Source organism: Mustela nivalis (genome assembly GCF_964662115.1).
Source record: "Mustela nivalis genome assembly, chromosome: 1".
NCBI lineage: Eukaryota > Metazoa > Chordata > Mammalia > Carnivora > Mustelidae > Mustela > Mustela nivalis.
This window is the reverse complement of record NC_139020.1, coordinates 5,205,863-5,220,981: the sequence shown is the minus strand read 5'-3', so window position 1 is coordinate 5,220,981 and position 15,119 is coordinate 5,205,863. Positions and strand designations below refer to the sequence as shown.

The following is a 15,119-nucleotide window of genomic DNA, read 5'->3' as shown; positions in this document are numbered from 1 at the left end:
GTAGGGGATTAAAGTTGATGTGCAGAAAAGCACAGAAGAAGCCAGAGTCTTCATATTACTGTTTTAGAATCAGCACCGTCCAATTAGCCAGACTGGCATCACAGGGTACTTTTTTTCCCAGGCTCTTTTTTTTTTTAAGATTTTTTGTTTATTTATTTGACACAGAGAGATATCACAAGTAGGCAGAGAGGCAGGCAGAGAGATGGGGGGGGGGGAAGCAGGCTCCCCCGTGAGCAGAAAGCCTGATGCAGGGCTTGATCCCAGAACCCTGAGATCATGACTTGAGCTGAAGGTAGAAGCTTAACCCACTGAGCCACTCAGGTACCCCTCCCAGGCTCTTTTTAACAAAATCTTCTTCATTCACTATAATTTTGCCTCATCTCTTCTCTGTGGTCACCCCACCTGCCATGCAAATGATCTATCTATAAAAATGTTTTATTAATCTTACTTGATCGCTATCACTTATTTGATGATGAACAAGCAATTCATTGCATTCTTAGCCCTTGGATTCTTAGCCAACTTCTGGCTATTCCATAATTTCTAGCTTTGCCATCACAGAAAAGAGAGGGCCACCATTAGGTCTTTCAGACAGAACTATGGAAAGATAATTTCTATGTCAGTGATTTAAAAGCACAGCATTTTACCTAATTCCTTGTGAGATTGAAAGCATCTTCAAGTACATAAGATACTTTCCTGCCTTATGAACCAGAAACTTCATTATACAGTTTAACCTCTATTGGATTACCCATGGCCATTATCTATAAAATTTAATTCAACACAACATTTGCTGAACATCCACTATTTCAGAATAATACCAGGCTTTCTAAAGGCAGAACAGTGACTAGCTGGGGGACTGCCCTTCAGCTGACAAGCCACTCTGGGTGGCCCAGTATACCTCCATTAACAATAATGCAAAAGGTTGTAGTTATGCCAAAATGAGGCTGAAAAGCAGTGCTCGGGACCCCTCAGGTGAGACAGAGCCAGCTTCCCAGAAGGCCATCCGCTGTCAGGGTGAAGGGCCTGGACTCTGAGCTCAGACACCTGTGGGTTGCAACCCCTGTCTTTGCCTTGCAACTTGCATGTCCTGGCCAGATGGCACATGCTCCACTTCAGTGTCACTATGGCGAGGTCCTAATAACCCCACCTGTATGTGGTAATCATGAAGATTAACTGATGAAAATAAGTATCATTTAAGATGTGGGTCATGGAAGCAATTTTGTGAGTTATGACAATCATTTACAAAATAAAATGGAAAAGGAAAAAAAAAACCTACCAGAAAGGGAAATATCAGAGTGCATCACATGGAGCAAGAGTAAACTCTGTTTATGAACCTTTTAGTGTGTGGGTGCTAGATTATGCTTGTAAGATGCATTTCTTGTTGTGAGCCATGAAGAAATACATTTAGAAATCCTAAGCATAAAATGTTTAGTGTATAGCAAATTCTCAAAAATGGTGGAATAAATAATATAGCATTTAAGTTAAAACTTCAGGATAAAGACTTTAAATGAGAGGAGGATGAAAGGGAAAAGGCAAGGAGGACCCAGGGCATGCACACACACATGCACACATGTACACACACACACACGCACGTGCACACATGTGTACACACACACACCCCCGTGCGTGTGCAAGATCGGGGATGGCTCAAGAACTGGCTGGGTAGGGTAATGGAATAGGAGATAGGAGACTGGACAGGAGCTGGAGCTGGACTGTGGAAATCTGTTCAGGTCATCTTGAGGATTTATGTAAAATGGGAGAAGATCTAGAATGTGAACGAATGGTGATGACAGCAATGCGGACACCGGACTGGCCCTTGAGACTGGCAGTGGGAAGGTTTCTGACCTAGTTTGGTTCCCTAGGTGAGGACCTGAACCTGGGCAATGGACACGGGAGAAGGGAGAGGATTGAAAAGATACTGTGCAAACGACATTACAGATAAGGGGCCGATATTCAATATCTATAAAGAACTTCTCAAACTCAACACTCAAAAAACCAAAAACCTAGTCAAAAAATGGGCAGAAGACATGAACAGACACTTCTCCAAAAAGAGACATAAAAATGGCTAACACACACATGAAATACATCACAAACCAAAACCACAATGAAATATCTCTTTACACCCATTAGAATGGCAAAAATTAACAAACAGGAAATAAATGTGGCAAGGATGTGGAGAAAGGGGAACCCTCTTACACTTTTGGTGGGAATGCAAGCTGGTGCAGCCACTCTGGAAAACAGTATGCCAGTTCCTCAAGAGGTTAAGAATAGAGCTATGCTATGACCCAGAAATTGCACTACTAGGTATTTACCTCAAAGATACAGATGTAGTGAAAAGAAGAGGCATGTGCACCCCAATGTTCATAACAGCAATGTCCACAATAGCCAAACTGTGGAAGGAGCTGAGATGTCCTTCAATAGATGAATGGATAAAGAAGATGTGGTTCATATACACAACGTAGTATTACTCAGCCATCAGAAATGATGAACACCCACCATTTGCATCAACATGGATGGACCTGGAGGGAGTTATGTTAAGTGAAGTAAGTCAAGCAGAGAAAGACAATTATCATATGGATTCACTCATATGTGGAACGTAAGGAATAGCATAGCTGACCATATTAGAAAGGAGGGAAATCCAAAGGAGGAGAAATCAGAGAGCTAGATGAACCATGAAAGAATATGGACACTGAGAAACAATCTGAGGGTTTCAGAGGGGAGGAGGGTGGGGCAGGGGTAACAGGGTGATGGGTGTTGAGGAAAACATGTGCTGTGATGAGCACTGGGTGTTATACCTAACTAATGAATCACTGAACACTACACCAAAAACTATATACTATACAGTGGCTAACTGAATATAATAAAAAATAATGTAAAAATGGTTTTAAAAAAAAGAAAAGATATTGTGGAGAGAGGATTTTCACAACACTTGTCACTTCACAGATGCTGTTCCCTCTGGCTGTAATACCCTTCTGTCCTTTAAAATGTCTCCCCTGCAAGCCAGGGTTATATGTACATCTCAAAAAAATGATTCTGATCCTACTGTTTGAGTGACAGCCCCTTGCCTGTGCTCCATGTCATTCTGTCCTCTGTATGTCCCGCTGTGTCCTTTGCCACATCACAGGAACAGTGACCATCTCTGGTATTTTCTGCCTTCCCGAGAACCAGGAACTCCTCAGAGAAAGGCAGACACTCTATTCTTTATCATGGCCGTCCCATGGTCACCATTGGAGTTGTTCTACAAGCTGCTCTGGTTTTCCTGTCTTCTGGGTGTATGTTGGGATTGGATTCCTTGTTCTCTTGTGGTTGGGGGAAGCCCATGTTATGCCTCTGTCAGACCCTCTAGAGGAGTACTTCTCTCTGCCATAAAACCCGATGTGGACAATATAGAGGAGAACTACCACCAACTCACAATGGATGTGGATGTGAAAGACACATAAAGCTGTTTGTGTAAATCCCTGAGATTCGAGGCCTCTGGTCAGAGGTCAAAGGGTATCGTTACATCATTAGCTTAGCTGGGAAACAGGGAGAGAAGGGGAACAAGAATGAATTTGGTTCTGGACACGTTGTATATGGTGGAGTCTTGACAGAGACATGGATGGAAGTAAGTAGGCAATATGGGACTAAGTGGTCCTCTAAGATGGTTGGGGTCGGAGAGAAACATTTTTGACCTTCGCAACTTTAGATGATAATTAAATTATAGGAACAGATTCAAGGATTAATGGAGATAATAAAGATTAAGAAAAGAGAATGAAGGAAGAGTGTTGAGAAATGCGTACATTTAAGTGTGGGTGTCGAGGGGGAGGGGTCAATGGCCTTGGACAGCCAGTGGAGGCTTCAGAGACAGGAGCAGTGTCCAGGGACACAGACAGTTATAAATAGGGACAGTCAGGAGACCCCACTTGACGGTTCCATCGTGGCACTCCTGTTTGACTTGAGACTACTCGACAATTCTGGGTTTCTGAAGCCACTGTCTCTTGTCTTCAGATCCATGATTTATTAAATCCAGGCCTTAGGGAGGGGATGGCAGGTATAGGGCAAATGCACATCTGCTACTTTGGCTCAAAAGTTACCTAGACCTGGCAAAGGTTACTTTCCTTGCCTCCCTGAGACTTGCTTACGTCTATGTTGTAGGCTACACTGCGGGAAGTTTAGTTTCTGGAAGTCGTCTTCTGGATAAGAAGAGTCCGGAACATTCTCCTCTGCTCAGGCAGCACCGTCAGCTGAACACCTGGGCGGTGCAGGGACTGGGTCATGTTGACCTCTGAACCCGGAGGAACTGATGTGGGGCACGGCTCGTTGATATCATTATTTCAGGCTTTCGGACTTCGTTCTTCAGTGCGGAGATGTTTGTGTGCCTGATTTCACTGTTTCGTCCGCTTAACACTGTGAAAGAGACTCTTTCTCCATCCTCACGCTTAGCGAACACACGGGATTTCCCGCGGCTGCTTTCGTGCAGGGAGGAGTGCTAGAGAGGAGATCGGCCTCGCTCCTTTCTCTCTGGGACCTTCAAGTGTGTGAACTGATCATTCCAACCATCATCTGTGAAAGAAAACTAATAGTCACGGCCCCAAAATTACATGGGTAAGTTCCTGCATCAAATGAATCTTAAGATTTTGCAGCTCGAATCTTCGCCTGGGAAAGAAGGTCGACGTGTCAGGCGCACCTGCTGGTCCCTCACAGTGAGCGTCCCAGCACCACCAGACTTGAGGTGAATTTGCAGCTTCTGTCTGGCCACATATGCAATTTCCAATCTGAGTATCTTTGACTAAGCTGTCCGGAGAGGACACAACGATACCAGTGCCTGTGATTAGACAATAGGCTTTGCGTATTATGGAGAAGAGCCTTGGGCTTGTCACAGGTCCTTTCCCTGGGGTCTTTAGAGGAAATTTGTATCAGCGAGGAGGTTAGCTGAGGGAGTCCCTTACAGGGCAACAAATTGCAGAGTGTGTGGTGTCCTCGTTCACCTCCCCATGTTCTACATTCAACTATGAGATCATGTCAAAGAACAGAACGCTGGAGAGATGAGCGAGAGAAATACACAGAGCTCACACTGCCCTCTGCTGTTTATGCGGCCACATAGCGGACGCGTCAAAGCGTCGCAGGGGGTGCCCCCAACCAGTCTTCGGACTTCTCAAACCACAGAAGCTCAGGAGGAAACAAAGTGCCTCTTCCCAGTAATTTATACTCTTCCTAATTCCATGTGAAAAAAAAATAAATAATGGGTCGTATTCTCAAGTGTTTCCCTCCGAAGAGAAATGCATTAGTCCTTGCTGCTCTTTCCTTAGAATATATTATTTTATTTTAAAAATCGGTTTCCTATGGGAAATCTCGGTACCTCCCACTCAGTTTTTCTGTCACCCTGAAAGAGCTTTAAAAATAATGTCTATTAAAAGATCAGGGCCTTGCGGTCTTAAGCGAGGTTTGAAGTAGATGAACAGCCATGTGGCTCGAGAGACGGACTGCCTGATTCTGGTTCACTTCACATCATTGAGGTCCGCTCCGGGACTCTGGACCTTCCTCCAAAAACTTACATGCTGCTGCCTGGAAGACCACAGGCACCTCGTAACGGTCCTATTTCTGGGTCCATAGTGCTCCTTAATATTGTCAAAAGCAGCATAGAGACACCTAGCTCGTGGCAGTCAGATACTAAATAGGTGAAAAGTCTGATTGTTCCTTCCCATCTTTTCTGGTTAGTCGGATCTTAGGATGGTCGTTTTTGGAAGGGTCTTGTTGGGAAGGTCCTGGGTGGTCGAACTCCAATGTCCTGTGCTTGGAGAGACCATGCAAACCCCTTCCTTCTCCACCCTGCGGACAGTTTGATCATGGCTTCTTGCTAGTCTATGGTGCGGAATTCATTGGCTGGAGGACAAGGACTAACGTGGCACCCGGCATCCGCACGTGGGACTGTCCCCCATGCATCGGTCTGTCTGCACCAACTGCAAATGATCCAGGTGTGGTTGTTAGCGTAGAGATAAAAAGCAGATGTGGGGAGGTGCTGTTGGTGTTCTGGGTACCCTGCTGCTCTCTCTCTAGGCTGTTGGACTCAGAACAGCAGGTGTGGGTCCTACAGGAAGTAGATGGATGAACGAGCAAAGAGAGATAACGGAGTGTTCCCGATTCAAGTGGAACGCAGGTGCGGCTTACTCTAGCAATGGTTTTGTCTCTCTTTGGAAGAACAGTTCTATGTTGGGGCTGAGGAGAGAATCAGGGTCTGTGCAGGGGTCCTCCGTGAGCCGCCTCTCTGAGCAGCAGACCACGACTGCCGGGCGCTGCCTTGCAGCACTGATTAGTGAGCATCTCCGCGCTGTGAGGGTAGGATGGCAGGTGGGAATTAACAGCATGTTTGAAACCAAAGAAGGAACCTGCAAGAAAGTCCTGGAGCCCATGTTCGACCATTTACATGTGGATTGTTACTTCAGCTCCAGAGGGGCTGCTGCTGACCGGCGTTCTCCAGCAGAGACGTGGGCCTCTGCGAGCTTAGCACACACTCTCCGTCTCGCCGCCGCTAGTCACACTCACTCTCTGGGGTGCTCCAAGGCCTGGGGGCTCCCAACAGACTCCAGACTTTGGAAAATGTATCACTTTAATTGGAGAATTAATTAATTAAATTAGTTTGAGAATATGAGTCAGCCTTAAAAAGGAAGGCAGTCCTGACAGCTGCTACAGCATGATGACCCTTGGGGACACAGTGCTCAGTGAGGTGAGCCGGTTGCAGAAAGACAAGGGATGTCGGGTTCACAGAGACAGAAAGCAGAGAGGTGGCTGACCGTGCTGGCGGGAGAGGACATGGGAAGTTCGTGGTTCAAGGGCACGGAGTTTCAGTTTGGGAAGATAAGAATGTTCTAGACGTGAACGGTGGGGACGGTCTCCTGATAGTGTGAATGTGCTTAACGCCACTGACCTGGGCGCTCAGAAATGATGAAGATGGCAAGTTGTATGTGAGGGAATTTTACCACAATACAAACCAAAGTTAGTTTGCGTATTCCTTCCAAAAGTGCTTCCTGAATGACTGTGCATGTCAGGTTGTGTGGCCCAGCGGAGGAGGGGTCAGCCATGGTGCCTACCTCTGAAAATGCCTTACATATTCCTATGTAGATATCACAAGTATTTTGTCCCATTTTGGCTTTCTTTTCTCTAAAATTTCCCATTTGGATCTGCTTTTGTATCTGGTCCGCAATACAGCTTAGGTCTATAATTATGACATGGTAGTGATAATATTAATGAAAATAAATACAGCACCAGGAAGCATTAATTACCCTAACTTTTAATTCTGTCACAATGAATGAGGCGGGCCACGTAATTGTCAGGGTCACAGATCCTCAGCAGAGGCCCCCATGTCTGACACAAGAGGGACTTTCTCGCTCTCCTTCAGTGGGGGATGGGGCTCGGCAGGAGGAAGGGGTGGGAGGTGGGAACACAGGAGGGAGGGCGGAGGGAAGGGGGGAAGCCCACGGGGGCCTGGAGTGCACATAATGACGAGTCCAACAGCAAAATCAATAGGTGCTGTCCACTGACTATCAATTAAGGCACAATTAAGACCTTTGGGTTTTGATTTTGAGAAGCCGGCTGGCAGTTTTATGGGAAGTCACCAAATAAACAATAATTCTAGACAATTGTGTCCCTTATAATGATTCAGGCATAAATGAGGATGTTGCTTTGTGGTGGAGACAACGGGAGAAAGAATAAAACCCCTGGAAGACCTAAGTAGGTGGAAACAAAGGAACGGAACTGTCCCCAGGGAGCCCTCACAGCTCATTTCTGGAAGGTGCTGGAAAGGCACTTGGTTATTTACCAACTTACTGTGGGGTAGGGGTGGGAGCAGAATACGGTGTACTTCCGGATGATGCCGTTCAGCTTGAGAGGGGGAAGCCAGGACACAAACACCATGGAGGCTGAGGCCGCGGCTGCCTTCACTCCTGCAGGAGGACCTGGAACTAGAAGAGCAGTGCGTTTAGTCACGGTGACGGGGCTTCCCCTGGCGCTCACCCCACGCTGCCCGACAAGACCCTCGCTCCAGCTGGGCCCATGGTCAACTCTTCGAGGATCAGTGCTGACAGGAGATAGAGCTCCACTGGGTCCCCTCGGAATCCACATGCGTAAATCCCAACCCCAGAAGCTCAGATTGTGACCTTATTTGGAGAAGGGGTCTGTTGAGAGATGATCTAGTTAAATGACGGTCTTTAGGTGGCCCTCACCTAGGAGGACTGGGATCCTTATGGAAAAAAGGGAAAATGTGAACACAAAGATAAAACGATGACAGAGGAAGAAGTTGGGCATCAACAAGCAACAGACTCTCCCTCACAGCCCTCGAGGGAACCAACCTGGCTCATGCCTTGAATTTGGACTTCTGGCCTCCAAACTGTGAGACAATGCATCTCTGTTGTTGAAGCCCCCTGTCTGTGGTACTCTGTTCCAGCAGCCCTAGGCACTGACAGTCTCTCTCAGATGAGAGATAGGTGAGCCCCACTAGCTCTGTCCTCTGCCCAACTTTAATAAGAATTCTGTTAAGTCAGTTCAGCCAGAATCCCATCAATAATTGATCACTCTTGATACACAGTCAACATCTTCATTCTCTACCATATCCCAGGTAATACCTGATCATCCTTGCGTGCCTTCAGCAAAACTCCTGTTTGGTCCATCTAGTCAGAATGCCCCTCATCTCTTGTCCATAATTTTCCACCCAGCGACCCTACTCCTTCCCTCCATCTCTTGGCTGTAAATTCCCCCCGTCATTTGCATTTGAAGTTGAGCCCAGTCTCTTTCTCCTACCAGGAATCACCACTAAGGTGATCCCCACACGTATACCTCACAGCAGTTCCCCTGAATAAAGTCTGCCTTGCCACTCTTTAACAAGTGCCACGAATAACCACGCCTTCCACAGATCTCATACGTTTGGTTGAAGACTGTCTTCCAAGGAGCCGTCCCTCCCCATTGTAGCCCCTTGTGATGTCCTGCCTCTGAACAGCTAGGTAATTTAACTTTTTGTGCTACTACAGAGTTTGGCCTTGAACGGGCTGGGGATGTACATCTTGCCTCCTGAGTTAGAGAGACATGAGGACAAACTTCCACAGTCATCACGGACCACTCTTCCTTGCTCCAAACACTTGGTAATGGCATCCTTTTGGGCTGAGGGAGGCATAGAAATACTTTTGATGAGGATAGACTTTTGTGTCGGAGATTCACAGCTTGCGTAGACAACACACACTCTTCTGTAACCCATCTGAGAAGGCAGGATATGGTGTTAACAATATTAAGCATAATTTGGGAGCAAGCTTGAATGCCTGTACCCTCCCCCCATCGTTCTGTTTTCCAGATTGAAGAGGGAGGATGCAGTGAGGTAGGCAGACTATAGGGGGAGGGGGAAAGGGCATTAATGTTGCTACTAGATAAGCCTTGAAGATCTTGTTTTGTTCTTCACTGGCCTGAATATCCACGTGGAGAGTGGTTCCCACCTTGATAGCAGTGTTTAAATTCCAACCAACATACGTCCCTTGTGAGCCCTTGGAGGAGTCTTTGAGTCTCTTCCTGCTGCAGTAACAACATGACTGCTTGGTAAACATTTCTGGAGTTGAATGTGTGTCTCACGATGGGCATCTCAACTCTTCCAAGTCATACCAACAAAACCAGCGAACACAGTGAGAGCTAACTTGGGTTGAACATCGTCACCACTTAAAAATATGAAATTTCAGGAGCAGTTTTTGGCAAGCCCTGCTGATGGCAGAGGTCTAGAAAAGGGGACGCGTGTAAGTGATGACACTCAAATTACTAAATACTTAAAAACAAGGCACTGTTGTCCTGAGTAGGGAAGGCATTTGTGCTCAGGCTTCCTATTGGTGAGGGTAACAGCCAAAACATCCACCCGCCTGCAACCTGGATCAGAACCACAAGGGCTCCTCCTGAACACCAAGGATAGAGTGCAAACTTTCTTGATTTTTTCATCCTAGTGGATGCCCCAGATTCACCAACACTCTCCAACCTTCTGCAAAGCCACCACCTTGCTGGGGTTTGCCATGCCCAGCACTACCCCTGCCAGCTTCCTTCTAGAAGTCCAAGTGCTTGGGCAGCAACCACGGGAGGCTGCTTAGCAAAAAGTCAGTCATGCTTATTTCGACCTTGTTTGTGACAATTACCCTCATCATGCTAACGCGGTTTAATTCAGTATGTAAACCAATGAAATGTGAGTGCCAAAGAAAGCCATTTCAGTGACAATTAATGGGACTTCTTTGGAAAAGCTTTCTCAATGGTAAGTTAAAAAAAAAAAGAAGGTTTGGGTGCACCTGGATGGCCCAGTCATTAAGCGTCTGCTTTCTGCTCAGGTCATGATCCCAGGGTCCTGGGATCAAGTCCTGCATTGGGCTCCTTGCTCAGTGGGAGGCCTGATTCTTCCTCTCCCTCTACCTGGTTGTGCTCTCCCTCCCTCTGTCAAAAAAAAAAATCCTTAAAAAAAAAAAAAAGAAGGTTTGGCAAGTTTGGGGCCAAGATCACTGAGAAAAATGACACATATAGTGAAAATCAAGATGAACTGGTTAAAAAAAGTCTAGCAGAGAGATTGTTGGTGCACGGCGGCATGCTTTACTCCCCACTCAGGAAGCCTAAGCCGGAAATGGCAGGTGATCCACGCTGGAAACAGTCATGGAACTGATGACGTAGAGATCTCTTCACCCAAAACTTAAAGAAATGAGACCATGTTATTTAATTAAAGAATGAGCAGAGACAATCTGAGGGCTTTGGAGGGGCGGGGTTTGGGAGGTTGGGTGAGCCTGGTAGTGGGTATTATGGAGGGCATGTATTGCATGGAGCACTGGGTGTGGTGCATAAACAATGAATTCTGGAACACTGAAAAGAAATTTAAAAAATAAATAAAATTTTTAAAAAAGGAATAAATAGAGAATCAATTTCTATTTGGATAAGTTAAAATAAATGTACATTAAATGTACCTTAAAGTATGTCTCTTGGTCACTGTAAACCTTAGTGACTCTTTGCTTTCTTTGATATTTCCATTAACTCGTCTTGATTATATCAGGTCAAAGGGCTTTCACTGCGTTTATTGTGTAAATCCCCATCTGACTTCTCATACACCGATGTATGATTTGTCTTGTGTAACCTTTCCTTCTAGAGTTGTTAGAATTTTACACAAAACAATTTTATATCACTGTGCAGGAAGGTGTGAATGCTGCATTCTCCCTGAGGGCTTCTGTTCAGTTCTACCTCTTAGTTCTCTGTCCTGGCCAAATTCATCAATTTCTCCAACAAACTTTAGTCTCCTCATCTATGAAGTTGGAACAATAATTGTACCTATTTACAGTTTTAGTGCTAGGATTATGAGAGATACTGCCTCTAAAGAATTTATATGGAGTTTTGCATACAGCAGACACCAAATAAATCCTAGTGATCATTTGTAAGGACAATCTTCATTTCCTTATGTTGCACATCACTAAAGGATCCCAGCCTTTACTAGGATGTGACCCAGTGTGGAACTATAAACACCAGATGTTGAGAGTTACAGAAAACAGATGGTGTAGGATGGTCTGTCTGGGACATATTTTCTTAAAACATTCTTAGTCATCAAGTTACATTTTGTTAATCTGCTCTTCAGTAAAGAATGCTGCTCCAGAGAACCGTCTCTCCTGTGTTCTCCTGATTTGCCTATGCCTCCCTGCTGCATTCCAGAAGCTCTTACAGCTCACATAGCCAATCCCCATGGAGATCTCCACTCAGATTCACAGGCACCTTAGACATATCATGTCCCAAACTGGGATCACTATCTCCCCTTCCAAACCTCCCCTCCTCCTGTGCCCACTGCAGGAGATGGCACAGTGAGGTGCCACTTCGCAGTTGCAAAATCCAGAACAAAACCCAGAACAAAATCTTCTCGCCTACCATCCTCCGCAGGATGTGGAAGGTTAGGGAACCCTTGAGATCTTCACATGGACATGGTTAGTCACTGGCTCTCCTCCTGGCTTAGCGTTCTGCAGTATCAGACCACTGTTTAGGTCTCTGGAAGTGGTATGCTTGTCCCACCCCAGGGACTTGACACAGGATGATCTGGGGTCTTAGGTTCCTTCTGTTTAGAATCTTTTCCTACTCTTCTTCTTTTCCTTGGCAACTCTTATGCATCCAGCAGTTTCTACTAAATATTACTTCCTTGAGAAAACCTTCTCTGACCATGAGCCTAGATGCATTCAGGGCTCCCAGGCTATCTCTGAAGACCCTTCCCTGTGGAACATGTCAGGATCCACTCAAATCTCCTCCAGCAACCTGCAAGCCCTACCTGGCCCATCCTGTTTTCTACTGTATCTCCAGTGTCTGAGTCTGGAACATACTTATCTTCAACGCAGACTTTCAAAGTGAATAGAAAAATGATTTCATCGACTACAGTGTGGTAGGAAGAATTTTAAGATGGTACCCAAGATTCTCTTCCTCTGATAAACATGCCTGTAAAATTCCTTCCTATTGTATGTGGGTGGTAACTGTCACTATGATGGATGGGTTATTCCTGTGATCAGATTATGTTATGTGACAAAAGTGAAGGGATTTTGCAGATATAATTAATGTCCTAATCAGCTGACTTCAAGTTAAACAAGAGGAGAGTATTCTGGGTGGGCCTGACCTAATCAGAGAAGTCTCTCACAAGAGGGTCTAGAGGTCAGAGACTGAAGAACTCAGAGAGATTTGAAGCAGTAGTGATACACTCCCATGGGTCTTGAAGAAGTAAACTGCCCCTCTGGGGAGGGCCTATGTGACAGGGAACAAAAGGTGGCCTCTGGGCACTGAATTGATGGTACCAGTCCCCCACACACAAGAAGCCCAACCCTGCCAACATCCAGTGAGCTTGGGAGAGGACCTGACCTCAGGTGAGCCCCTAGCCCCAACCAACACCTTGACTTCAGCCTGTGAGACCCTGAGCAGGGGACCCAATTGACCTGGACCTGGACCCCTAACCCACGGAAATGGTGAGATAATAAAGTTGTGTTATTTTAAGGTGCTAAGTTTGAGGTGATCTGTTAGCATAAAAAGTGAGTCCGTACAGTTAAGGCCCCTGATGATGTGTTTTAATGTAAAATGTCAAAGCCAGTGCTTTGAAAAAATACTGTTGTGATTTGAAGTATAAGTCTGACTACGAACACAGATGCTTCAGCCAACTTCTTTATTGTCATGATCACTTCTCTGGCCTTGGTGATCAGGCAGAGGCAGGGAGTGTGTGTGTGTGTGTGTGTGTATGTGTGTGTGTGTCACAGGTGGTGTCTGCATGTGCATGTGAGCCTGTGTTTATGTGATCTATCATGGCAGCCAGACCCACCTGAGCCCAGTGCTGCCGAGTTCCCCCCGAGCCAAGCGCAGACTGTCATCCATGACAGCCATCACGGTCATGCCACGCACACGTCTCTTTTCTAGTCTCATTTCCACAAGATGCTGCTGTTCCTGGCCTCTGCTCTTATAAGAGCGGTATTGTCTACACATTCTTTAAAGGAGACCAGTCCTTTCACGGTGGCATTGTGGGGGGAGCCAATACGCAGGCACAGGTGGACGTGAGTGGCCCTTCTTACATGAGAGTGGGCCGTGGGGCACTCCCCACGGGGCACCTCTGGGACATTGCCTGGTTATCGCTGCAGTGCAGGGAACTCGAAATCTGCGTGGGGGAGGCCTCCTGGGACACCCTGCTCTGTTGTGTTCTCGGGGTACCTACTGCACACGGAGCCCAGCACTGCCATGTGCTCAGTATCTGTTCATGCAGGAATGGCACTTCAGGTGGTCAGGCAAAGAGACACTCAGAGTCCACTGCTTTTCAGGCACAGCAAGGTGTGATCACATAATCACCCAAGAACAGATGACCCATGCCTTCAGGAGAACGTATGGCTCAAGATCTGGGGGCTTCAAGGGTTCAGAGAGAGCCTGATGCCTGTTGACTCTTCACTTGCTCTTAGCTCCGTTTTCCATGCACCTCCCTCCCTGCAAGGAGAGTGGGAAGCATGGGGCGGGGAGCCCAGATCCCTACCGCACCTCCTGATGGCCTTCTTCCCATATAAAATGATTTACAGAGTTATGTGCGTTAGTAATGTACTCAGCAAATATTTGAACTTAAACACAACCATCTCTATTTATACATATACAATGTTTACTTTTGCAGAAAAGGATCTGCGCTGTAAGTACCTTATGCCTGCAGAATAAAAATAACAATTAGAAAATTAATAGATTGTGTTTTGTTTGTGTTCTCTTTCCCCACGGCTTTGCTCAGATTATAGTCTCAGCAAATAAAACGGTATTAGGATTTCACAAACCCTTTAGAATTCAGAATTAGCTGTCTTGTGTTAAAAAAAAAAAAAAAAAAAAGCAAGCCAGATCAGAATTCTTTTGCATTCTTGCAGAATAATAAAGGAGGTACAGGCTCTGATGGATAGAACAGTCCTGGGAAGGGAATCTGAAGCCTGAGCAGTTCTCATGGACCCTGAAAATAGGTCCACAGACCCAACTGAGGCCATGTCTGTGAGCCTAAGAGTATGCTTATAGACCCAAGAATTTGTCCACAGATTTATGAATCTGTCTCCTGGCCCAGCAATCTTTATGGAAGCCAAGAAACTTCTTAAGGCAAAGGTAACTTGTTCTCTGAGTAAACAGAATTATCCCTGGCAGAAGTAAACTTTTAAAAAATGTTTTAATTTTTGATTTGACTTATTTATCTTATCTATTGTTAGTTACCACCTTATTCTATTTTTGTACACTTTATATGCAAGCGATATGCATCTTTCCTTCCTAAGATGATCAGTGACATAAGAACACAACTTAAGCCCTGGGCTTCCTGACACTGGGGGTTTAGGGACCTTGTTTAAGAAATGTATAGGGCACAGAGGACCAAACTGAATGTTTGGTGTCAGTGCACTAATATTTCTTTCCCCATGAGAATATCAATAAACACTGAAACTTCTCCCATGCCTGGACTAGTGCCTTACTGAGGAAGAACTTAATGAATGTTGTAAATTGTTATTTTACTTGAAGTTTATCCACAACCTTACATCATTTTAATTGAAACTGTCAGGTTAATTCAAACTTTCCAAACTCTACGATTTTGTAGCAGAAATTTAAATAGGATCTATATTCTCAATTTGACTAAGCATTCCTTC

At 45.6% G+C, this 15,119-nt stretch overlaps 1 protein-coding gene across 2 annotated transcripts in view; it reads right to left on the bottom strand.

The window, feature by feature from the left end:
- The window catches only part of DSCAM (DS cell adhesion molecule), a 745,695-nt gene that overhangs the window by 74,664 nt on the left and 655,912 nt on the right, over positions 1-15,119 (bottom strand). For both annotated transcript variants that reach the window (XM_082722200.1, XM_082722199.1), the window contains exon 20: positions 7,801-7,934. In XM_082722200.1, coding sequence (XP_082578326.1) covers positions 7,801-7,934 — 134 coding nt within the window. The remainder of the gene's footprint in view (positions 1-7,800; positions 7,935-15,119) is intronic.